At 40.9% G+C, this 24,859-nt stretch overlaps 1 protein-coding gene across 10 annotated transcripts in view; it reads right to left on the reverse strand.

The window, feature by feature from the left end:
• Nucleotides 1-2,555: 2,555 nt before the first annotated feature.
• LOC103714908 (uncharacterized) overlaps nucleotides 2,556-24,859 on the reverse strand; it is a 58,079-nt gene continuing 35,775 nt past the window's right edge. The window contains exons 8-14 of one of the 10 annotated variants that reach the window (XR_015986994.2): nucleotides 22,871-22,939; nucleotides 17,729-17,799; nucleotides 17,534-17,627; nucleotides 17,070-17,195; nucleotides 16,868-16,957; nucleotides 10,150-10,283; nucleotides 9,864-10,052 (exon numbers count right to left, since the gene is read on the reverse strand). Coding sequence is in view for 9 of the 10 variants with exons in the window: in XM_039119380.3 (XP_038975308.3) it covers nucleotides 3,550-3,660; nucleotides 16,868-16,957; nucleotides 17,070-17,195; nucleotides 17,534-17,627; nucleotides 17,729-17,799; nucleotides 22,871-22,939 (561 nt within the window). In the remaining variant the exon portion in view is untranslated. Of the gene's footprint in view, nucleotides 3,661-9,606; nucleotides 10,284-12,287; nucleotides 12,623-13,654; nucleotides 14,080-16,867; nucleotides 16,958-17,069; nucleotides 17,196-17,533; nucleotides 17,628-17,728; nucleotides 17,800-22,870; nucleotides 22,940-24,859 lie in introns of those variants that run through there. The other 9 variants (XM_039119380.3, XM_039119384.3, XM_088721678.2 and 6 more) reach the window with 9 other exon arrangements.

Raw genomic sequence — 24,859 nt, forward strand, 5'->3', positions numbered from 1 at the left:
ACCGCGACCTGCCGGTAGAACCAACACTATCAAGTTCTAATCCAAGAACAAAGGTGAAGCTCTCACATAAGAGAAACTCTCAAATTTCATTCATGCTTTCTCCCCCTCTCAAGTACAATCAGGTGCTATTTTAAGGCTGAAATGGCTTCAAAGAGAAGCAACTCCTAGGAAATTACATAGCACTACTTGTCATGCATTTTCCAAGGCTGCATTTACCAAGGCTTGGAAAAGATGCATGTTACACCTACTCCTAGAAAAGTAACCAGAACTTAGGAAAAAGATCCCAAAGTAATTATAGTGACTTTGGGAACTACAAGAAAGTCTGAATGTGACTTGGGGAATACAAAACATCATCTGAAATATCACCCCAAAAGTATGCACGAAAATCCAAATATAATAGGAAAGTTGGCCTTCCCATGAATGCTTCTTGTCATGTGATTTGGACTTTCCAAAGTGTTGTCTTCAGGTTGGACTCAAAGCATCTTCACCTAATTGTATGAAAGTGACCCAATTAGGTGCAGCCTCTATCTCACGTTGGTCTTCTTTTCCTTTGATTTTTATGATCAGGCTTTCCAAAGCTTGTTTCATCCTCTTAGTCTTGGCCCTAGTCATAGGACCTTCAATTCCATGCAAAGGATCTTTAGATGGGCTGGTTGCGTCTCTATCATTGGTTGCGTCTCTATCAATTGGAGTTGCTTAAAAATAAAAACGTTGACTCAGACTCAAAATTGATTTTTGAATATCAAAAAGAAAAGCATTACATCGGGGATGTTTGAATGATTCTCTGGGTTACCAGAGAATGTTTTCTACTTGAAATTGACAAAAAGATAGGTATTTAAATCCTAAAAGCATTTATATTTTTAACTGATCAAAGAAAATCTTTGGCATAAATTAAAATGGATGAAAACAGTGTTAAGAAGATTGAAACCTGGAACATAAATTGCATAAAAGAAAATTTTATATATTGCATGAAAGAAAAATTAAAAGATTGCATAAAAAAAAAATTAAACTGAACCTAGAACAAGGATTGCGTGGAAGAAAATTGATTGATTTGATAAAAAAATGATTAAAAAAGTAAAAAAATTTGAAGATGAAGCCTAATGCTCCTTTCTTCTGCAAATAAAAAATAAAATAAAAATGAGAAAATCCCTTCCTCTCCCACGGTGGGACTTCAACATAAACTACTCTTTTTTTTTCTTTCTTTCCAAGAACAGAGCACTCTGTTCTTGGTTCTTTTTCCTCCAACCGAGCTCACCTCCTAAGCTCCTCCCTCCTCTGTTCTTTCTTGAACCAGCCGACCTCCCTCTGTTTCTTGGTCCCCAGCCGATCACCACCCTCCTCCACTGAGCTCACCTTCTCCTCTCCTCTGCCGATGGCCCCTCCCTTTATAGATTAATCCCCTGGAGTGAGGATGCTTGGGATCTTTGCTGGGAGGAGGCGAATCGTCCGGGATCGCACGCGGAAGAAGGAGGATGCCACGGAAATCACTGGGGTGCTGGAAATGGAAGGGCTGCGTGTCATCCAGGATGCTGGGGTTTCCTTCACGGACGCGGGATCGTTGCTCTTCCCTTCTTTGGGTGCCAGATTGGAAGCGGGAGGAGGACGAACGGCTGGACGTGAATGACGCTTCGAATCCGGAAGGCGGGCCGCGGGATCGACGGGGAGGAGCCGATCGTGGAAGAGATCCGGTGCGGATCGGCTGGAACACAGGATGCTTGCATCGCTCGAAACGGCAGCTGGAAGTAATGCGGACGACTGGAGGAGGAGGATGCGGCTGAAGAAGAAACGGACGCGTGAGGGGATTCGCTGATTTGGGAGGCTGTGAACTTCCTTCTTTGTGCCAAGAGGGGGACACGATGCAGGGAGGAATGAGCTAGCCACGGGATGCTTGCAGACGCGGAGGAGATGGACGGGTTGATGCTGGGAATCCGGAATGGGCGCACGGCTGGGAATGGAAGGTTGCAACGCTGGTTGGGACTTGGCTTCGCAGGAAGCTGGGATTTGATCCGGATGCGTCACGGATCTGGGAAATTCTGGGAGCACATTGGGATTGAAGGCTGAAGACCGTTGATGACGGAAGAGATCCGGTTGCATCGTGGGGCTGAGCTCCATCACATGAAGATGCTCGCTTGACTTGAGCTCGGGCTGCCGGGCATTGGGCTCAAACCCAATGTTAATTGGTTTCTTGGATTACTTGCACTCAAGCACAAATAAAATGTTAATTAGTTAATTTTATTATTAATGATTAGCTATAATACTAATTAAGATGGTATGACGATTGTACTTTTGTGCCCTCATCAATCAACGTCTCGGAGGAACTGGGATTAGATGACAGGCTATGATCAGATATTTTTTTGCCTGCATCTTGGATTGAAGGGGAGAATTTGATATATCTGATCCATGCATAATATCATGAAAAATGGATACAAATTTTTGACTGCTACTTAGTATCGGCAATGGGTGTCTTGCCATATATTAATGGCATAAACAATCCTTTGACGAGCTTTCTGGTTAACAAAGAAAAACATCTTTCAAAGAGGAAGAGACTTCACCAATGGCTGTAATGGATTGCAAATCCCCATTTGCAGTATGAATTTGTATATTGCCATTATAGTGTTTGACATTAGAATGATTCTTGGAGGAATGGGTCATATGGTTTGAGGCTGCAGAATCAAAGAGCCAAAGGTTTGAAGGAGATTTACCATCACCAGTAAGTCTAAGAGCTGAAAAAATAGAGAAGATCATTTGTTGAACCATTTCAGGTGTTAGAAAACCAGAGGCAGCAACTGTAGTTGAAGAAGTTTGTGAAGACATCGTTGCATTAGAGAGAGAATCCAAAGAATCAGAAACTGGAGAACTAACAATAGCTTGAAATGCTCTTTGATTGCGATTTTGTGGTTGCATCAGACATGTTGTGATGATGTGCTCTTTCTCCTTGCAGTAATTGCAAAATTTCTTCTGACAGTGAGTTGCAATATGGCCAATTCCTTACAACTGCAACATTTAACATTCCTCATATCTCGACCTTTCGCTTCCCATTTGCTGCATAGGCAATATTTTGAGAACCTGTGGAAGCCTTCTGTTGTTCCATAACTGCCTGTGTAAAGCAGCGCTGTTCCCCTCACAAAAGCTCACTCAAACAAGTATCCAAAGATGGTGTAGGAGATTGGCTCATTAAGTTAGAGCGAACAATTTCAAAATCTGGATGCAGTTTCATCAGAAACTGATCTCTCTTGCCTATTTCATTGACCTTTTGAATAGCAAACAATGACTCCACAGGAACTTTGGCATACACAATATCAGAGTATTCAGTCCACAAATTAATAAAACCATAGTAGTATTCTTGAATAGACAAGCTCTCTTGATTGTAGTTTGCAATATCAAATTCCAATTAAAACCTTCTAGCATCATTCTCTTGGTTATAAACCCGTTTCAAATAATCCCACATACCTTTGGCTGTTTTAGAGGGGCAGAGATTCAAAATTATGTGGGATTCCGTAGTTCCCAAAATTCAACTCCTAATGCGTGCATCCTTCATCTCCCACTCTGCTACTTTAGCACTGCCAGTAAGTCTAGAATCAGACCCATCAAGGTGTCCCCGTAGTTCTTTGCCTTCGAAAAATGTTTGGAATTGAAATTCCCAAGTAAAATAATTCTTTCCTGAAAAATAGATGCAAGAAGACTTAGATTTTTCAAAAGACATGTTGAACAAAGAAAGATTATGCAACAAAATTAGGCCACTCTGAAGCTCGAAGAAATTACAGAACCAATTCTATAATGTCCAGTACCAAGAAGACGAGAATCACGAAAGAAATGGCTAGGCTCTAATACCATGTTATTATATAGAAACGAGATTAATTACAACAATTAAGACTCCTTAATCTAAACATGCAATAAATATAATATAGCCTAACTATGGAAAATACATTTTAAAATCAAATGTCTATTTACAGCAATATATACTGGAGATAGGCTGTCATCGATAGCTGGCTTTGACACGGACTTCTTTCCAAATATTTAAAGTATCATTGGGCAAATCTAGATTAACTAGTTAGCTTGATTGGCTTGGCTTAGTTTTGAGCAGATTAGCAGGCATTTTTGACTTGATGGGCTCAGGAAGATCTTAATTTCTTGACCCAATACATGACAACTTCAAATGATGGAATTCCTCTAATTATCTAATACTGTATCCAAACAAGCATCTTCTCTAGCCGTAGTTCTCAAATCCAAGTGTGTTATCCTTCTGTGGAAATCTCTACTATTTTATTAGGAGAGGCTTCTGTTGTGGTTGAAATATGGCCTGAGGGTGATCACGCTGGAGGAAGCCGAGAAGACACCGGCCGAGATGGAAAAAAGGGGAGAAAGGGAGCCATGTCCTGCGCTCCAGGGTACCTATACAAAGTCTTGGCTGGAGATTCCGGCAAAAGCCCTCCGATGATTAAGTTAGCAGAGTATTTTGAAAAAAAAAAGTTCCCGAGTGTTTTTGATATGGTTTATTTATAGTCCTCACAATGGTACCTAGGTGGTTGAGGTATGGTCTATCCTCATCATAAGAGGAGATGGTCTTGGTCAGGTGGTGTGTGACCAAGGCCAGGGCTCACTTGAGGCACACGGTTTGGGCGGTCCTTGTGCACGGTATGGTGTTGGCCAGTGTGGCAAAGTATGGCTCTTGGCAAGTGTGGCAGGATATGGCTCTTGGCAGCAAGTCATGGTCCTTGGTTGGCATGTCATGGCGTGGTCAGCAAGTCAGGATGTTCGGTCATATGTGCGAGCGTGGGCGCATGCGCGGGTCGTCGGGCAGGCTTGGAGGCCGCGACATGTGTTTGGCGAGGTCGGCTCGGCTTTTGGCGGGGGCTGAGGTCGGCCGGGCCTCTGGCCGAGGTCGGCTTGGCCTTCGGCGGGGTCCGAAATCGGCCTGGATCTTAGTGGGACTGAGGCCTGCTCGACTCTGAGGTTTGCTCGGCAGGAATTAGGTGGTTCCACGCTAGAGCAGGACGATCCATTTTGCCTCTCATCAGCTTCAATCATTTTCCTTTTCATACTTATGAGATTCTGGATGAGATTTACTTTCTAAACTAACAAGTTGATACAAGCTGTTCCTATCTGCATGTTGCAATTTTCACAATCATTCAAGTACGGCTACTCCCCCCCCCCCCAAATTCTCTCTTCCTATCTCTCTATGTTTGTGTCGCTTTTGTCATATTGGTTCTCTTTCCCTCCGCTATCTTTCTTGGTCTCTCTCTCTCTCTCTCTCTCTCTCCAGCGCCATAAGTGAGACCACTTACACTAGCCCATCCCTATGTCTCTTCCTTTACAAAACCTCCCTCAAGACATCACCTAAACCCCAAGCCCTAACCTGTCTTTCTTTTTATTAGACCAGGAGAGGTTAATCCCCACTTGCTATCTACTCCCACCCTACACCATCTAGACTAGAGCCTAGGTCCAAGCAAACTAAGTCCGAGCTCGCGGAATCATGGCTTTGCCAATAAAAGGTTGATGCGAGAGCCAATGCCGCTTCGAATCGAACCCAATTACCATTCGAGCAATCGTTTAGCAGTCTAAGCGCCTAACAAAAAATTTCCCGGTTCTGAAAGTTTCAAATATCAAACCAAATCGAGGGTTGGTTGGGTTCAAAAAAGAACTGTGCGCCTTGGACTGGGATGTGGCTCAATTAAAAAGAACCCAATTATCCAAGCCTAGAAATATAGAGTTCTAATTTGGCATTCATATCCAACCACAAAAGGATCTAGAGAATATAGGAAGATGAGCAACTCTTTAACATTTGGAGCCAGGTTCTAGATGAGCATATGAATTTGTATGCTCTTAAGAAATTGAGAAGCAATTATACACCTACATACATATTCTTTGAACTCAAATTCATGGAAAGAGCCCTACTTTATAAGGTAGAGGTCCTTGACATCAATCACTGCATCATCGTCCCTTAGGTTAGCTAAGAAAATCTTGGGCTCTCATTCCGCTCTTGTAGCATCCAGAATTGTGCTCGTATCCTGAAAGCCTCCACCTTCTGGTTTTCTTAAAATGAACTTTGATGGTAGCATCGAGCAGGGTGGATGCAGTGGCGGTGCTGGGTTTGTCATCAGAGATCAGGAGGCCAGATTAGTGACGGCCGGGGTTCGGTGGATTTTCGATTAGTCCATCGTCGGTGCCGAGATCAGAGCCGCTTGGGTGGGAGTCTCCTATGCTAGGTAGGTGCTGGGTGCGGACAGTATTATTCTTGAGAGAGATTTAGCCACGGTGATCGAGTAGATCCAGGGTCTAGGTTGTGCTGCCAGTGGGATGTGGCTGTTTCATGACATCTGTAGTTTTTGGGTGAGTGCGCCTCCCATCAGGCTATTTATGTTTACAGAGAAGTAAATAGTATTGCGGATTGGGTGGCATTCTATATGGCTCATCACTCCAGCTATTTTTTCTGGAAGAACCACGTTTGTTCCATATTCCTTACAATTTTTTCTTCTTTCTGACTTTATAGGCTATACCCATACCCGTTGTACCTAAGTCGCGGATGTACCAATATATATATATATATATATATATATATATATATATGTATATGTATATATATGTATATATGTATATATATGTATATGTATATATATGTATATATATGTATATATATGTATATGTATATATATATATATATATATATATATATATATATGTATATATATATATATATTCATCAATTAATTTGGGGAATCGTTCTTTTGCGCGAAGTATACAACCCCGGTCCCCCTCTCTCGCATATTTTGCGTGCTTAAAAAGCAAAATAGTTGAGTTGAACTGGAAAAAAAATAGACAACGGGCTTCCCATGATGAACCACACATTCTCACCTTCCGCCACCCAGACCCAGCCACGGCCTCCGCTATCCATAAACCACGCCCACCTCGCCGCCCTCCTCCAACTCTGCCAAACCCCCCGCGAGCTGAACCAAATCCACGCCGCCTCCATCAAAACCGGCCTCTTCCCCCACTCTCCCGCCTTCTCCTCCCGCCTCCTCGCCCTCCACTCCCGCCCCGTCCTCGCCACCCTCGACGAAGCCCGCTCCGTCCTCGCCCGAATCCCCCACCCCACCGCTTTCTCCTGGAACGCCCTCATCAAGCGCTGCGTCGAAGAACACCACTCCCACACCGCCCTTGCCCTCTTCTCCTACATGCTTCGCCGGTCCTCCGCCGCCCCCGACAACTTCACCCTCCCCTGCGTGATCAAAGGGTGCGCTCGGTTGAATGCCGTCCAAGAAGGGAAGCAGATCCATGGGTTGATTCTGAAGCTGGGTTTCGGCCCGGATGGCTTCGTTCAAAGTAGTTTGGTCAGCTTCTACTGTAAATGTGGCGACTTGGTCTCTGCCAGGGAGGTGTTCGATAGAATTTCGTGTAGAGATTTGGTTACTTGGAATTCGATGGTTGACGGGTACGCGAGGAATGGCCAGATTGAGGTGGCGAGGGGGTTGTTTGATGAAATGCCGGAAAGGGATTTGTTCTCATGGGCATCATTGATCAATGGGTACTCGAAATGCGGGGAAACTACAATTGCTCGAGAGATTTTTGAACAGATGCCCGAGAAGAATGTGGTCTCTTGCAATGCGATGATTGATGGGTACATGAAAAATGGGGACTTTGAATCTGCTAGAGAGTTGTTTGATCGGATGCCCGTGAAGAATGTCATCACTTGGAACACGATGATCACAGGGCTTGATAAGAATGGGCGTTTTAAAGAAGCTCTTTCTGTTTATGAGAGGATGCTTGCAGCAGGACTTGTTCCGAATATGGTGACATTGGTTAGCGTCCTTTCAGCTGTCTCTGGGTTAGCTCTGCTCGAAAGGGGCCGGTCAGTTCATAGTTACATTAGGCAGAATGGATTTAGGGTAGATGGTGTTCTTGGAACTTGTCTTATAGATATGTATTCGAAGTGTGGCAGCATTGAGAGTGCTCTCTCCGTTTTCGAGGAGATTCACAGAAGGAAGTTGGGGCATTGGACTGCGATGATCATGGGCTTAGGAATGCATGGTATGGCTAATGATGCTATACAGTTATTCATGGAGATGCAGAGAGTTGGAATAAGACCCCATTCTATAGCATTTGTTGGAGTGCTGAGTGCCTGTAGTCATGCGGGAATGGTGGATGAGGGGCGTCAGTATTTTGATCTCATGAGCAAGGAATATGGTATAAAGCCAACAGTCGAACACTATGGTTCTCTGGTGGACCTCCTCTGTCGAGTTGGGCGTCTAAAAGAGGCGAGAGATGTGATAGACCGGATGCCCATGAGACCAAACGAGATAATTTGGATGAGTTTACTTAGCGGATGCAGGAAATATGGAAAAGTTGAGCTTGGTGAATTTGCTGCTAAGCGTGCGATTGAACTGGCACCTGAGGCTTCTGGGTGCTATGTCCTTCTCTCCAACATATATGCTTCTGCTGGCCTCTGGGACAGTGTCTCGAAGATGAGGGGTCTGATGAAGGAAAGAGGAGTTAGAAAGGATCCAGGTTCTAGCATGGTAGAACATGGAGGTGTGGTTCATGAATTTGCTGTGGGGGATACTTCTCACCCCCAGACTGAAGCAATCTATAATAAACTGAATGAGATGGGTAAAAGATTGAAATGTGCAGGATACATTCCTGACACCTCACAAGTTCTGTTGTGTATAGAAGAGAGAGATAAAGAAGCAGAGTTGGCTCTCCATAGTGAGAGATTGGCAATTGCTTTTGGTCTTATAAATGCGGAACAAGGGTCGCCGATCCGAGTTGTCAAAAACTTGCGAGTTTGTAATGATTGCCATAATGTGACAAAGCTACTTTCGGGTTTTTATGAACGTGAAATAATTGTTAGGGACAATAGCCGCTTCCACCATTTCAAAAAGGGAACATGCTCATGCATGGATTACTGGTGATTTTTCTACTGCTATGACTGTATTTAATCCTACATAAGGTGCAAGTGACATTGGGCTATCTTTAATAAAAGTTGGAGAATTTTTTGCAACGAATGTTGTAGCTCCGACATCTGCTATCATATAAAGATCATTTTTTTTGATAATATAAATCAGGTAAGTGATAGAAGAATGGCAAGATTCGCTGACCTTAAAAGTAAGAAAGCGGATGAGTCAAAGGACCACAAAATAATGTGGATGTACATTTTCTTGCTTTGGGAGAAGGGTCTGCTATGAAGATGCTTGGCCAGGATATTGACCTCCTATCTCAATGGCGCAGAACCAACAGATGCTGGAATATTAGGTTAGAGAGACCCCTCACAGCTAGGGAGAACTTCAAGAGATTCTTTCTCTAGTCCAGCCTGGAGTTGGTCCCAATTTTCCTTGATGGAACCTCTGTCCATCCATGAATTAGCAGTTTGGAGGACAGCTGCACCCACAAAATTGAGATTTTTTTTTTTTTTTTGCAGTTTGGGGGCAAAAAACAGATTAAATACATAGGAGAATTTGATGAATCAGGGATGGTCTTTTACTAATGGTTGTGTGCTGTATAGTAACACTTCAGAAACATCTGCTTTATTTTCTTCTATACTGTCCCTTCTCCAAGAGAATTTGGTGCTGCATTAGATCCTCTGCGTTTCTGCGGTCAACCTGCTAGCCTCGCTTTTCTTTGGACTAAATGAAAAAATCATGAAGTTAAAAGGCTTCTTCAACCAGCTTGGCATCACTTAGTTTCAACTGTCACTTGAGCATTTGGAAGAAGCATAATGCTCGTATTTTCCTAAAGAAACACTCTTCCTGCCTATGTTTTAAGATTGGCTATGAGGCTTCTCAAGGATTTATCTGCACGCTCTGCAATGAGAAGCAGATGAACAAGCTAACTATCAAGGTTCATGCAGAACCAAAGCCAGATTCACTACAGAGTAGCAAAGAGAATACTCAATACATTCACGGCATGAAAGAGTTCGGCATATGCTACAAACCCAACTGACAGTGATTTGGCTGGATCAATGAATGACATAAAAAGCACTTCAGGCTCTATGCTTACGCTAGAATCTGAAATTTTCTCATGGGCATTGAAGAAACATGACACAGTGGCATAGTCATCAGCTGAAGCAGAATATGTTGCAACAGTAAGCTCGACTTTTCAAGCAATGTGGCTTAGAAGAATACTTGCAGACATCGGAGAGCTATAGAAAGAGCTTACTGAGATATTCGGCAGCAACAATCAGCAATCACAATGGCAAATATTCATGTGTTTCACAATAGGATGGAGCATATTGCAATCAAATATCACTTCTTGCAAGGATCAACTACAAACAGGGAGATTGTGCTAAAATACTGCAAGACAAAGGAGCAGGTTGCGGACATCTTTACAAAAGCATTGAGACAGCTAAAATTCAAGATTTTATGGGGCATGCTTGGAGTATCCAAAAAGTAAATTAAGAAGGAGGGTTAAAATATTAATATACCTTTTGTAGGATAAAATAAACAAAAAAAGTAAAAAAAAAAAATCAAAAATATATCTGGAGCTTACTCAAATGATCTTGATATTTATAGTAGTCTCTAAAAACTTGATAAAAAATTATTATATCTAGAAAGCATCAAAACGTGGTGCTATGTTTGGAGTCCTGTAAGTAAACTCGCATGGAGCTTCAGTTACAAGTGTGACCAATTTGCTTGTTTGGATGCTTGCAACTTAAATTGCAAAGTTAAGTTGGATGGCTGCAACTTAAATTGTAAAGTTGAGTTTTGCTTGTCCTACAATTTAGGGTTGTCTTGCAGTAGGTTGACTTATGGTTAAAATGGTCATAAGACGAGTTACAGCAGCTCGACTATATATTTTAATTATTTTTTTTCCTATTCCATTTCAATTAAAATCTTAGCACCACACTCTATGTCATCGCGTCCCTCTTATCTAGTGCCCCATTTCGACCTTGTCCCATTAGACCTCTCTGGTTGCGACTAGCCATCTCCTTAATCTCTTCTCTTTCTCCTCTTTCCCTTTCCCTTTCCTCTCCTGCCCCATTCTTGAGTCCTTCCCTGCCACCATCCTTGATGCCTCCTTAGGTCTCCCACCTTTGGATGCCCTACGGCTACCTCGTCCATCTTGACCTTTATTGCAACAACTTCCTTTTTACCCGCTCCTCATCTTCTCCTAGGTCTCCTGCCCTAATCCCTTCCTCTTGGTTGCCCTCATTTGCTGTGCTGCCCTCCTCCTTCACCCCATCTCCTCATTCGTCATCACTATCCACATGTTCCACCACTACAGTGTTATGCACTATCTTTGGCCCCTTGCCCCCATCTCCTTCACCTTCTCTGCCTTTCTCAAGACCTGCACCATTGCATGCTCCTTACCAATGGGCATCTAGGTCCATGCCTATGCCCTTGACACTGATAATTTTGATACCAACCTCTTCGTTCAAAATACCCTTTATCTCTATGTACATCGGGTGCTTCGACGTGATGTCTACTTGCAAGGTGTTTGAAGGAATGTCTGTTAGCAATACCATATCTTGGGCTTTGTTGATCCTGGCCTATATCAAGACGTAGGACATAGACTCCATTGAGGGGCTTTTCAAGAGGGCCCTAGTGAAGGACATAGTGCCATGGACTACCATGGTCATAAGGTGAAGTAAGGCCACACCCTCTCTCCTCTCCATCTTTTTCATTTCATCTTTATTTTGCCCAAACTCTTCTCTAAATACAAGAAGTGAACTTTCTTCTAAATCAACTACTGCAATTTAAGTTTTAAAGCTACTTGAGCTGCAGTGCAACTTTAATTATAAAGCTCTAACGAAGCATAGAAAAATTAGTTGACCAATATCCTCCAACTAGAATGTAGCTAAGTGCCCCAACCACCAATCAAATAAAATCTTTTTTTGTCTTCATATACCAGCTCTTTTTACCTTGAAAACTATTTTATCTTGGTCCAACTACTCTTATTAATTAAAGTAGACCTTTTTCTCTTTGTAAATATGAAAAAGGAATAGCGCATTGTAGAGCAAGGTGAAATGATGGATGAAGTTTTTCCAGCAATTACCAGACAAAGAAAGATGTACTCTCACCAACAAAAGAAAAAGGAAAGATGTGCAACATCTACTTTACTCTAGTCAATCTCTGTATTGCCAATCATGACCTACTGGGAGGCAAAATTTCAAGATCACACATGCTATGATCACAAGTGCAAGATGTATCATGTTTCACGGGCTCAGCCCAACTAAAACATAGAAGCAGCCCCAACAGTCACAGCCACGAGTCTTGCATTCTCTTGCTTGAACAATTCACAACCCCAAATAAAAAACTAGTATGGTTAATGCAACTGATGAAGACAAACACACCAACTTTAAAACTACACAAGGCAATTTCTTGATTCAAAATAATCCTAAAATTTCATGTCATCAATTAAGACATCTTTAGTTTTATCTACATGAGTATAATGTTACAACAAGATCAAGCTCTTATGCTAAATCTTGGCCTACATATATACAAAATATTTACCATATCTCAATTCATGAACAGGGGGCCTGAGAAGAAAACTGGCAAGAAGCTATTAGAGAAATAAGCTTATCATATTTTTAGCAACCTGAAGCCACATGTTGTTGCCTCATTGGTGTGAGTGACCTAGCAAGTGGAAGGGGCACATGTGCTCTCACTACAGTCCCATTCTCCATGTATTCCTTCAATAATTAATATATATATATTTAGAAAATTAAACATGAATATTTTCTTTCTTTTGAGATAATAACATCTATTAGTTATTTTGTCATAATCCATCTTACACCTCAAACATCTTATCCACTTGAAAGAGCCACACAAAGATGTAAGCAACAGGAATATCGAGATATTAAATTTGGATAGTGAAGAAGCATATACAGAAATCATTTTAAATGGATAATGAGATGGGAAGCAATGTACAAAAAAGTATTATGCATAAATCACGGCTTTTGATTATATAAAGATGTGTGCATACATTGGTGGCTCGTTGCAGTTCCAAGCGTAGGCTAATTTCACAGCATAACAACATGCCCTATCTGTCATTATGATCTGGAAGGACTTCAAATGCCATTCTTCTCTTAGGCAAATTAATACAGGAGTACTTGTCATCGGGGCTTTGCATAAAGAAAGTTTACTAAGTGAATCATGTACTACTACTGATCTTAAATTCACCTTTCCCCTTTTCCCAAAAGATCATGCCATTTGTAGAGAAGGTAACTTTAAATATCTCCTCGGCCCTTCATTTTTTTTTTGTTGTTGCATCTTTTCCCTTTTTGGTGCACGATAGGTTTAAAGAAAATGTTCAGCGATTGTAAGAGAATGGGGAAGTGTAATACCAACAGGGAAGGAATTTGCTCACTAGTCTGGTAGGTGTAGAAAGGAGACAGATTACACTTAGATAATGGTTAACTTTATTTCAGTGGCAAATCCGATGAAAGATTGTAACTGTAAAATAGCAGTGACAATCACACAACTTTTACTCCAGACTGGTGGCATATTTCTACCTTGTTGGTGGATCTTAAACCATTAGAAAAAGATATCAAAATATTCTGGAAAGAACTCAAAGAAGAGTATGGGAAAAAGAAGAAAAATCTAAGCAGACTAGTGGAGTAGCTGACGCACTATTTTTTTTTTAATAAATACCAAAGAAAACGACTTAGATGATGGATGGGGGGTGAGACAGAAATACAATGTTTAAACTGGAGTTTGGCTAGTTGGATCATACTTTAATGTGGCATTTATCATATATTTTCTTCCTGACAACTGAATGAAGTATTATAGTGAAACAAGCCGTAGTTCCTCCCAGTATAGGCCCTTTTAATGCTTGGGTTAACATTGGGATGGTTTCATAGTTTCATAAGTTTGAACCTGTGGCATATTAAGTAATGACAACACCTGCCTATGAGATCTCCAAATCACTATTAAAATCATGACCATCAGCATGTCAGTTCGAGATCCAAGGGGTAGTCTCAAGGCCCTTAGCTATTGTTCTTGAGAAATGGTTGAATCAGGTGCATTCCTTGAAAGACATTTATAGGATTTCTCTCTACGACAATTTTCACTTCTGGATCCGGCTAGCTCAGTAGGTTCTGTTCTGTAGCATGTCTTTTTATTACCTAAAGCTGCCAAACTGAGAATCCTGCAACAATTCAAAGGGTCAATATCAAGTTGAGAGTTGGTAGTAAAATATTCTCGAACATCAATCATATGATGATCAATGAAACCAATTCGATATGAGGGTGGGAAAACAATGCATGATGGTGAAGGTGAAGGCTGAAAAGAAATACTGATGGTCTAAGATCAACCAAGAAAGGTAAGCACTTTTAGGAAGAGTCACGTGCCATTGGCACAGAATAAAAGAGTCATCCTAGAAAGTTTCAGTACCAAACCTTGGAGAAGAAACATAGTAATTTATTGAGAATCATCTTGCAAAAATTGTCTGCTTTCGGTTGACTAACTGGGTGAAGTACCAAATAGAAAGCTTGACAGAATAACTGAATTTTGAGTATGCTCTTTGAGTGCTAACAGGATGCAGGAGAGTTGTTGATCACATGGTACGGTTCCAAACTATAAGATCTTTAGTCATAAAAAACTCTATTGTATGTTAACTCATAAAAGATTATGGTGTCCAACTTGATTGGTGAAAGAGGTTAGTATGGTAAACAATTAGAGAACACTATAGCATTTGGCTAGGATGTCTAAGCAATTTGATATTCTTATTGAAAAGGCTTGGTGAATTATGAACCAAACTATTAAAAAATTAACATGTAGAAAGAATGTAATGCAAAAGCTTCCCAAAGGTTGCAGAAGGCCTTGAGTTCTAATACCGAGCAACACTAAGTACATTCTTAAAGCGAGAGGGACAGAAGAAGAGGAAAAGGAAACAAAGGGTCTTGGAAGGATACATGACTCCTCAACCATAATGGACCTACCAATAGCTTCATGTTTCCCATTCAAATTAATATATAAAAGTACTCTTATAAAGCCTATCATGTTTCTACAAAAGATTTAAGGCATATAAAATCAAACCCTAGACAATTCTAAACCCTTACAATGCAAACAAACCAAATACTATATCTCTTTAAAGTAACCAAAAATTAAACCAAAATTAATGCCAAATTTGTAATCGGTCCCTTGAAAGGAGTCATATCCAGCTACTTCAAGCTGAAAGAAACAGTTTTGATGTGCCTAAAATAGATATCCAATCAACATTGAAAAGCTCAGAACTTGATCCAAAATTCAACTCAATCAATTCAAAGAGTAACCAAGTTCTTATTGAATCTTAAATTTCAAGACTAGTCCAAGCGCTTACTGAATCTTAAATTTTGGACTTAATAATGACATGTACACTCTAGCATGAGGGGGAGTGTCAAACACCTAATATAGTAATTTCTTCTGTTAGATGTACTATAGGGACATGTTTGTCATCATCTACCCTTGTTTAGTGGTCACCCTAATTTAATAACATAGAAAATTATCCAGTCAAATTTGTGACTGAACAACTCATCTCTTTTCTGTTTCCACCAGCCCTTCTAGTTCCTATGTTCCCTGTTCTTTCTCATACCTTTTTCTTATTGTCTAATAAAAGATCAGCTGGATTTCTCCTGTTGAAAGAGATGACAGCGATTAAAGAACACGACAGCAGGCTGTTCTCTCTGGAGATTGGATCTAGATCTAATAAAGTGCAATAGATCCAGATCAAGTAAGGAATTTTCTTGGCATGTACACGTGATTATCTTCATGACGTCCTTGGCACATGCAATGTATGTGAGAGGTAGTGTGGGTGTTTGTGATCCTCCAATATGATTGAAGAGTTTTTTTTTTGTTTCCATAGTTCAACATAAAATTGATAAACACAAAGTTTGAGCGTTGCACTTCTCTTGTTTCTCTCCCTTAAGAGTAAGAATTGAAGCATTGAACTGTAATGTATATTTATTTAATAGTGGTTCAGCTGTAACTAAGTTAAGCCTCAGGAACATGGAGACACTCAGAATCGCTAGCATTTTAAAAAGCAGCCTATGCAGCCACATATGCATATGCAGCCTCCCAAGTTCCCCACATAGAGTCTAGGCTGCCTTGATATGCAGACAAGTTGCATAATGGGTGCCCAGGTGGCCCGCATAAGCCCAAGCCTTAGATATGTAGCATTCTACCTCCTTCATAAGTTTTTCTTATTTTCATGGATTTTTATTGATCTGTTTCCACATTTTTCTTTTTTTATTATTATGAATTTATCTATCTTTTAAATATTTATAGATATGAATTTCGTAGATGCCTACCTAAGAATGCTTAAGCACCATGTGGTACCTTGTTTGCCAACATCCTACAACTGTTCAGAATTTCAGCAATTTTATTAGCATAGATAACTTGAAAGGTGTTCAATTTTTTAACAGTTGTTTAAACAAATGAAGTGAATTGAGATCGCTTGCCACTTTTTATTCAACACCAAGATCCAACTACACCACTCACACTAAGTCAGCTAGGAAGCTTGTGGAATTCTTCCAAAAGAGAGATTTTTATAGCATCCACTAAGAAATGCTTAACAAATGATCCTTCATAAGTTTGGACGGGGGGGAAGGAAGTAGGAGAGTTACAAGACATGTTAACCTACATACCCTTGTATCTTAATTGGCATGCTTGTTTCCAATGTGTTTTAGAATAGACAGCCCATTTTTGTGTATATATTGCCTTCTAAGAACATCCCTGGCCTTGCTTCTCAGAACCTCATACTCTCTCTCTCTCCCCCCCTCTATCTGTCTCTGTGCGTGCTTCAAATGAACCAAGTCTATTAAAGTCACCAAGTCATCCATGATTTGCCAATCAACATCAAGTCACATACAGATATGTTTTCAGTTTAGGTATTTATAATGTTTTGTAATTTGTACCAAATTATTAGCAAGTTTATAGGTCATTAACATGATACTTACTGTTTCCTCCACCATTCCAACTTGATGTATGGTATTTAGGAGCATCCCTTTGTCATATGGAACAAAAGCTTCAACTGGTACCAATGAATCCTATGAAAATAATACCGAATGGAACTCAATGACTAGAATTAACCCCTCCATATTGAGACTAAATAGATTATACACAAATCTTAGAAAAATAAGCAATGGAAGCAACTTATGCCTTAAGTTTTGTTTGAATTGCATTGCAGAATTGCTCTAGACCATCACCATTTATTGCTGATATGCAAATTACACCTTGTTTTTCAGCTTGAGTTTTCACTCTTTGTGGATCATCAGTCTTGTCAACCTGCAGCAAGCATCACACAGTTATAACTACGCAACTGGATTCATGCAGCCAGCATTTCTTATTAGTGCATCTGCCAGCATTTAAGGTGATATCTCGCAATAAAATTAGATAGAGAAAATACCAGAAATTTTCCTTACTACAAAAGGAACCATCAAGAGTGTGACAGTTGATAGTGGAAAAAATTATCATCCCATATATGTTCCTTTTAAGAAAATAAGGTATTAACTCATACTACTTACCAAAATATTCTGAATATAGAATAAGCAAATAGTTTATTGCTATACATAAACTAATAATATTCACAAATATGACAAAGAAGAAATTTAATATAGTCCTACCTTATTCCACACAACCAACTTTGGAATTGACGCCACATCTAATTCTTGTAGAACCTTATCGACAGCATCCATCTGTTGCTGAGCTAATGGATGGCTGAACTTGGTAGAATCAAAAAGAAAAAATTCACCATGCTTAGTAATTGGATGTGAATGCAATATAAAGCGCAGTTATTCATTCAGGTGACAAGATGTTACCTGATATCCACAACATGAACTAGAAGCGATGACTCAGATATTTCCTCTAATGTTGCTCTGAATGCGGCAACCTGTACCAGAATATTATTAGTAGCGAAACAATTGGACTTTTAATCTTCATGCTCTCTAAGAAACATTCAGTTATTAACCAAGAATAATGCAACTTTCTCATCCACGTATCAGCAGAACTTCATGGCATTCATAAGTTCCAGAACATTAACTGAATGTAAGTTTAAAGTTATCTAAAATACATCAAAGCACTAAGAAACAAACTGTGTGGATTATATTAGATGAAGCATAAGTGAAGCACTACTACCAGGAAACATGGTTTCCTTAACTATGGAACTTCCTCCTCTGCTTTCTGTAAAATGGGGAAACATTAATAAAATTGTATGGATAATACACATCTAGACAATGGAAAAACCATCTTTGTTTTGGGATGCACTGGCTATTGCTCATCAAAATCTGGGAGGAACGGACAAAAATTTGACAATATTTTGGAATTTAAGGTATTTCAATTTGCTTTCCTTTCTGGGCCCTCTACTCCCAGATGCAGCAAAACAGCTAGTGCATCTCCCCTGGCCTAATCTCCTTCATACAGGAATTCTAGCAAACAGACTGGTGTTGGAAGGAGGAAATATCTGCTGACTAACTGCTTGAGGGAGACAGAAAACATCACAGTTGCTTGAAGCCATGGAGTCAAAATGACTAATGTGACAAGCAAATTGATGGTCAATACCATTCATTGTAAACTATGACATCTAAAATGTCTAAAAATACAGTTTCAATCAAGGTACGCTGAACCGGTACCGGTAGGCGTACCGGTCGCCTACTGGTCTGGTTCGAGATGGTTCATACCGGAACCGATCCGGTACGAGCCGGTTTTTTTCTTTTTTCCTCTTCGGTTCTCGTCCATGCATCCGCGCGCAGACGTGGGTAAAAAAAAAAAGGGCCACAGGGCGGGTAAAAAAAAAAAACGGACAAAAGGCCATTCTATGGCATTTATGACCCGCGCGCTGCCCCGCGTGGATGAATTGGCCTGTGCCCGCGCAGGCGCGCTGCCCTGCGCAAGCTGGAAAAACGCTCGCGGGGCGATTCCCGGCGTAGGGAATCGCGCCCGCGTGCCGTGGAAATGCGCCGCGTGCGGAAACGCACGGGGCAGAACCGCGCCCACGTGGGGTGCTATGCCTCGAGGGAGCTCGTGGCCCTTTCGGGCCACGCACTCTGCACCACAGTGCGCACGCTGTGGTTAAAAAAAAAAAAAAAACGATACCGGTGCGAACCGGCCTTTAAAGGCCAAATCGACCCAAACCATATGGTTCGGGCAGTACCAACCGAACTGGTCAAAAACCGGAATGGTTCAGGCAATCTAATCGGTTCGGCTCCTCTCTTCATCCTCTAAGCCTTTAAAGCCTCTTGAGCCCCCCATGCCCACCCTTCTGAGTCCTCTCTGTTCCCCCTCCCCTCCCCTCCCTTGATGCTCTCCAAGGTCCTCTTTCTCTCTCTCCCCCTCTCCCTCTCCCTCTCCCTCTCTCTCTTAAACAAAACCTTGCCATCGATCTTTGCCCGCGTTCACGCAGACCCATCCCCTGTCCCTACGGTCGCCCTCTACTATGACCTCTCACCCTATCCCCACGTCACCACCTCTCTCCACGTTTATGCCACCCTCGGCCTCCTCGGCACTACTTGGAGGGTCAACCAGCATCGGCACTTATGTAAGCCCCGATACTAGTTCGGCGAACCTTAGGTTGATCCCTACAAGTCTGAGAGGCCCCTTATCAATAGCAGAACACTAGCACTAGGACAAGACCTCCAACCAACCATAGAAGAACCATTCAATACCTTGAGGGGTGAAGAGGAAGCTTCAATATTTCATCAGTCAAGTCAAATTTGGATCAAAACACAATTCATTGACATGCCTAGGAAAAGGATTAGAATCCCATCCACATGGGCCACGCGTATGATGTAATTAATCAATGATTGGATGCATTAATCTATGGTAGTAACGCAGTCATCATGACATATATGTTTGCAAAAGAATGACCTATACAATCATTGAGTTGGATCAATTATAACAACACATGCTATTGTCTAAAGGGTCTATCAAGTCTAAAAATCCCCAACATGACATGCATATAGAAGTGCTAAGATGATGAACACTTAAAAATATAATAAGGGAACGAGAGCCTATTCGAGTGCAAATCTAGGGTTCAGTACACTTGTTTAGCCAAGTGGAAACATATGAGATGGGTTATGTAATTACCCAGTATCTTAGCATCCTATTCAAGGTCAAAAAACTTGGTCTCTATTTCCATTTCAGCTAGGTTTGTGGAGTTTTTGTTTTGGCAACTTCAGCGATTTTGAAAGTTCCACTCCAAATTTTTGAGTTTTGGTTAAAAAAAAATAAGCCAAGAAATTTTTCCACAAGATTACAAAGTGTTCTTGTATTATATAGGTTCTTTGTGTAGTTTTGACAATTTTACGCCCTAGTTAATATTAGGTATAAGTGAAATTATTAAATATGCTGGTATTTTATAATGTGAATATATATTATTTACTCTTTGAACTTGAATTGTTCAAAAATTAACTGCATTTAGAAATTATGAAGCATTTTAGTGGCTCATGCATTCAAATATTTTCTTCAACTTTTCGTAGAATTTACGAATATATTAAGCCTTTTAGCATGATTAAGCATCTCTAATATACTTGACATCAAGTGACTATGTTAGTCCTATGAAATGTCTTGTTTCTAGTTGTTCTTTGTCCTTATAAAGTACTGTAATAACTAACAAGGGCCTTTCTGGAGGTCTTAGCTCATTGAGTATCATGTTAATGCACATCTCTATTTTCAGTTCAAAAGAAAGATAGAAAAATCACCCAAATTTCACATCTTAATAGTCCATCAACTTAAATAAGTTAAAAATTATCACAATAATTGTTGAGATAAAAGAAATCTAAAACTCAACTGGCTAAAAGCACCGAAATTAAACTAGAACAAAACAAGTTTGTTTCAGCTGAAACCGCCTGAAATGTGAAATTAGGGGGCAGTTTTGGTTCCATGTCAACCAACTGGATCGGTTTCAAAATGAAACTTCAAAAGCTTGGTCTTATTTATGATTTATTGATAATTTGAACATACTTTACAGCATTAATCAATGTGTCCACATAGAATTCCTTGGAAATAAATTATTCCTATAGGATTAGTTTAGGAATACAAATCCAAGGGATTAGAGAGGGTGTCCTAGTGCACAAGCCTCCCACCATTATCTTGGGAGGATTAGATATATGCAACCAAGGTATGTTGAAACAACACGTACTAGTTTCAGCACAAAAAAAAAAAACAACATGTACCGAACCGGTACCGACACCGATCGGTCTGGTTCGGCTATACAAAACGGTTCTGGCCCCTACGGGGTTGGAACCAGCCGGTACAAGGCCGAACCGGACGGAACCAGACCGGTTCCATCCGGTTCGGCCAGGACTCGGCACCGAGTCCGGTTTGATCTGTAGCTAGGCTGTGGCTAATGTCACAGCTTATTGGTTGTGTCATTTGAATGCCAAGGCTGTGGCATTCAATGCCACAGCCTATGGGCCACGACGCACTGTGGCCTTTTTGTCCACATCGCGCCGCGCAAGCGCTGCGCGCACACTTTTTTGCTGGTTCGGACCGGTTCGAATCGGTCCGAACCAGTACCAGTGCCGACTGGTACCAGTTCGGCGATCCTTGTATGCAACCTTACCTCTATGTGTGGAGAGGCTATTTTCATGGTTTGAACCTGTGACCTAGGTCATAATATAGCGACCTTATCGTTGTTCTAAGGCTAACTAAGAAAATTTTGAGGATTAAGTTGCAAATATCGAAGAATTAGGATATTTCATGCTTGCTATATTATAATTATCCATTGAACTGCCACATTGTGTGTGTTTTCCACCTTATACTTATCCACTGAAGTGCCTCCTCGTGCTTCCCAACATATCCATTGAAGTGTCACCTCATACTTTTCAGCTTATTCTTCTTGATTGAACTACTAGCTCATGCTTGGCGGTGCATACTACAATGCTTACTGTACACACCCTAGTCAATATGGGTTTGATAATCAATATTTGAAGCCTGGCAGAATTTAGTTCCATGAATGTAGTTGCTAGATCAAATAGAAAACTTTTGTTTGTTCTTGTTAGCTTGATGATGTAATGTATATTTTGCTTCTGGCAGATTCTGAAAAATTAAGTGCGAAATACCATATCTTCCATCCATTAAAGAATATTTGCTTAAAATTCTATATGGGTCAACTCTTGAGAGTCCACAAACCTTCCTTCCTTCTTTTACCCTTAGATTAAAAGAAAATTTCAATTATAACTTTGAAGCAAGGTCCGCCGGACCGACCGTACCGACGTACCATTAGGCATCGGTACCGGTATGGTACCGGCTCGGTACTGGTTGGAACCGGTACTGAACCGGAGATGCGCCAGGGAAAGAAAAAAAAAGCGTGTCCGCGCGCGCGCGGATGCGAAAAAAAAAGAAAAACAATGCGTCCGCGCGCGAATGCATTAATGCCACAAAGTGGCATTAAATGGCCCACGCAGGTTGCCAGCTTACGTGGGCGCGCTGGCCCGCTTGGGGAACCGTGCGCAGGCGCGATTCCCTGCTGGGGAGTGCAGTTCCCTGTGCGGCGAATCGCGCGCGGGCGCGCGATTCGCTGCTCGCGCGTCCGCGTGCAATTTCCACAAAAAAAAAGCTATGCATCCGCGCGCGTTCTGTGGCATTAAATGGCCCATGCGGGCTGTTAGCCGGCGTGGGCGCTCTTCCCCGTGCGCGGGCGCACGGAAAAAATAAGCTTGGGCTGGTGCGAACCGGGCCGGTTCGCACCGGTACAAGTACAGAACCAATCGGTTCCGGCTCAGTTTGGGCTGGAACCGAGTTTATATGCTATACCGGACTGGTGCCTGTCGGCATCGGTTCGGTACGGGCTAAACCGACCAATTCCGGTCGGTTCAGCATACCTTGCTTTGAAGTGTCCCTCATTTTCTACTTATAGTTTCTAGTATACACCTATGTACTATAGCCATGTTACCGAAACTGTCAACAAAAAGAAACAAAAAATTTCATGTAAAAGAATAATTACATAATCAGCAAGTACGTACCAGCATAGTGGGTAGCTTTTGAATAAATCCTACGGTATCAGTCAGAAGGAATTCATTCCCATTTTTCATCTGTTAATTACATATAAAAATATGTCAGAACATACACTTCCTTAAACAAAAGAAACTATCAGATTCAGATATCTCAACTGTACAGAAACTATCACCATATGAGTGTGGATCTTTAGGGAAAAAAATAAATTAACTTATAATAAAACTTACAGGAGCCACTAAATTGGAAATTAAATGGCTTGTATAAACACACTTCTTTATCGTGCATGAAAATAGATACATTAAAATGATATTTATATTAAATATCCATGTTGGACAATGCTAGGTAGCATGGTCTGCCGAACCGGGCCGAATCACTCGGTTCGGGCTGTACCAAGCCAACCCGGCATGGGATCAGGTTGGTTCGGCCGGTCCTCCCTCCTTTCCTCTCTTTCAAGCCTTGAGAAGGCCTGAGAAGGCTTCTTAAGCCTTCTTAGGCCTTCGTTCAAGTTTTCTTCAACCCCCTTCGTTCAAGTTTTCTTCAACCCCCCCTTTCGGCCAAAAAATGCGATGATTCAAAGAGGATCCAACCCAAAATAAGATATGCTTTCCTTCTCCTACCTCATTTCCTCTTTTTTTTTCAACACCAGAAAATACCTCAAAATTTTCAAAATACGGAGAAATCATGCCAAAATTTTGGATTGGCCTCTCCACAGTCGTATTATTAGCCAGAGGACATCTTTCAAAGCCAGAGCTTCAGTGAGAGATCTGATAGTAGTTATAACCTAGAGCGCATTCTTTATGGGATGAGCGTACATGACAACAACGCCGCTTGATTAGATAGATAGGCTGATATGCTAATGATCTGAATATCTACGAGAGGTATCGCCACTCGACGAGAGTGGCAAGAATTTAGATATTGACATGTATATTGTACTTTAAATATATATAATTGATTGTATCATTTTATATTTTGTATCTCACTAATTAATTTTAGGGTATTTCATGTTGCTTCTTATAGCATGCAACATCTCACTAATCATTTTATATTTTTCATCATTTTAAAATAACAAGATGCATCATTTAAGTTGTATTAAGATGATAGAAACATTAAAAAAATAAAGAAACATCAAATTACACTTAAAATCGTTGAAAAAGTTGAAAACAATTGATTACCAATAAATCAAACCTAAAAAATATTGAAAAAAATAGCGTGCTGGTTCGGAATCGGCACGCCTCTGCGTACCGTGCATCGGTATGGTACCGAACCGGCCGCCAACCAGTACGGGTCCCGATACCGGTTCGGCAGACCTTGTTGGGTAGTGCTTCTAGATACACATTTGTAGTGGTTCTTACCACGTAGAAATTATATTCAATACCATCAGTATAATGACTCACAACGTTCATATCTACACCAAATAGGAATCAGGAGAAATAATCTTCAATTTCAATGCAAGTTATGTGGAATGGTTACAATATTATTTAAGTTAAAGAACCAAAATGCAGATAAAAGAGTGTGAAAAATGAATTTCGTTGATACATTTATCTATGAAGTATAAATTATTGACGTATCTTGACCTTGAAAAACGTTAGAATAAATTTTATGACAGAGAAGATCTTGAAAGCAAACATGTTCACCAATTGTAAGAATCATGAAGTATTGTCAACAAACAACTTATATTTTCTTGAAGACATGCTAATTAGATCCAAGGTACGCCATACCATACTGAACCAGACAGTACGGAGCATACCGTACTGCACTAGTTTGGTAAGGTACATACGGTACACCGGGCGTATCGACACTTGATATGCTGAACCGGCCTCCGTACCGGAAGTACTGATACAGTTACGGTGGCACCAGTATAAGGGGCCCGGTACCGAGATGGCATACCTTGATTTTTAGATCTCTAGGTCCTTAGTCATATTGTTCATGAAACTATAGAAGGTTTTGGAAGAGTTTCAATGTTCAAGATAAAATGAAGTTCCCTTTGGTTGTGCAAA

The sequence above is a fragment of the Phoenix dactylifera genome, chromosome 5, assembly GCF_051530095.1.
Source record: "Phoenix dactylifera cultivar Ajwa chromosome 5, Ajwa_hap1_PhDact_Kaust_v1.1, whole genome shotgun sequence".
In the NCBI taxonomy this organism is placed as follows: Eukaryota; Viridiplantae; Streptophyta; class Magnoliopsida; order Arecales; family Arecaceae; genus Phoenix; species Phoenix dactylifera.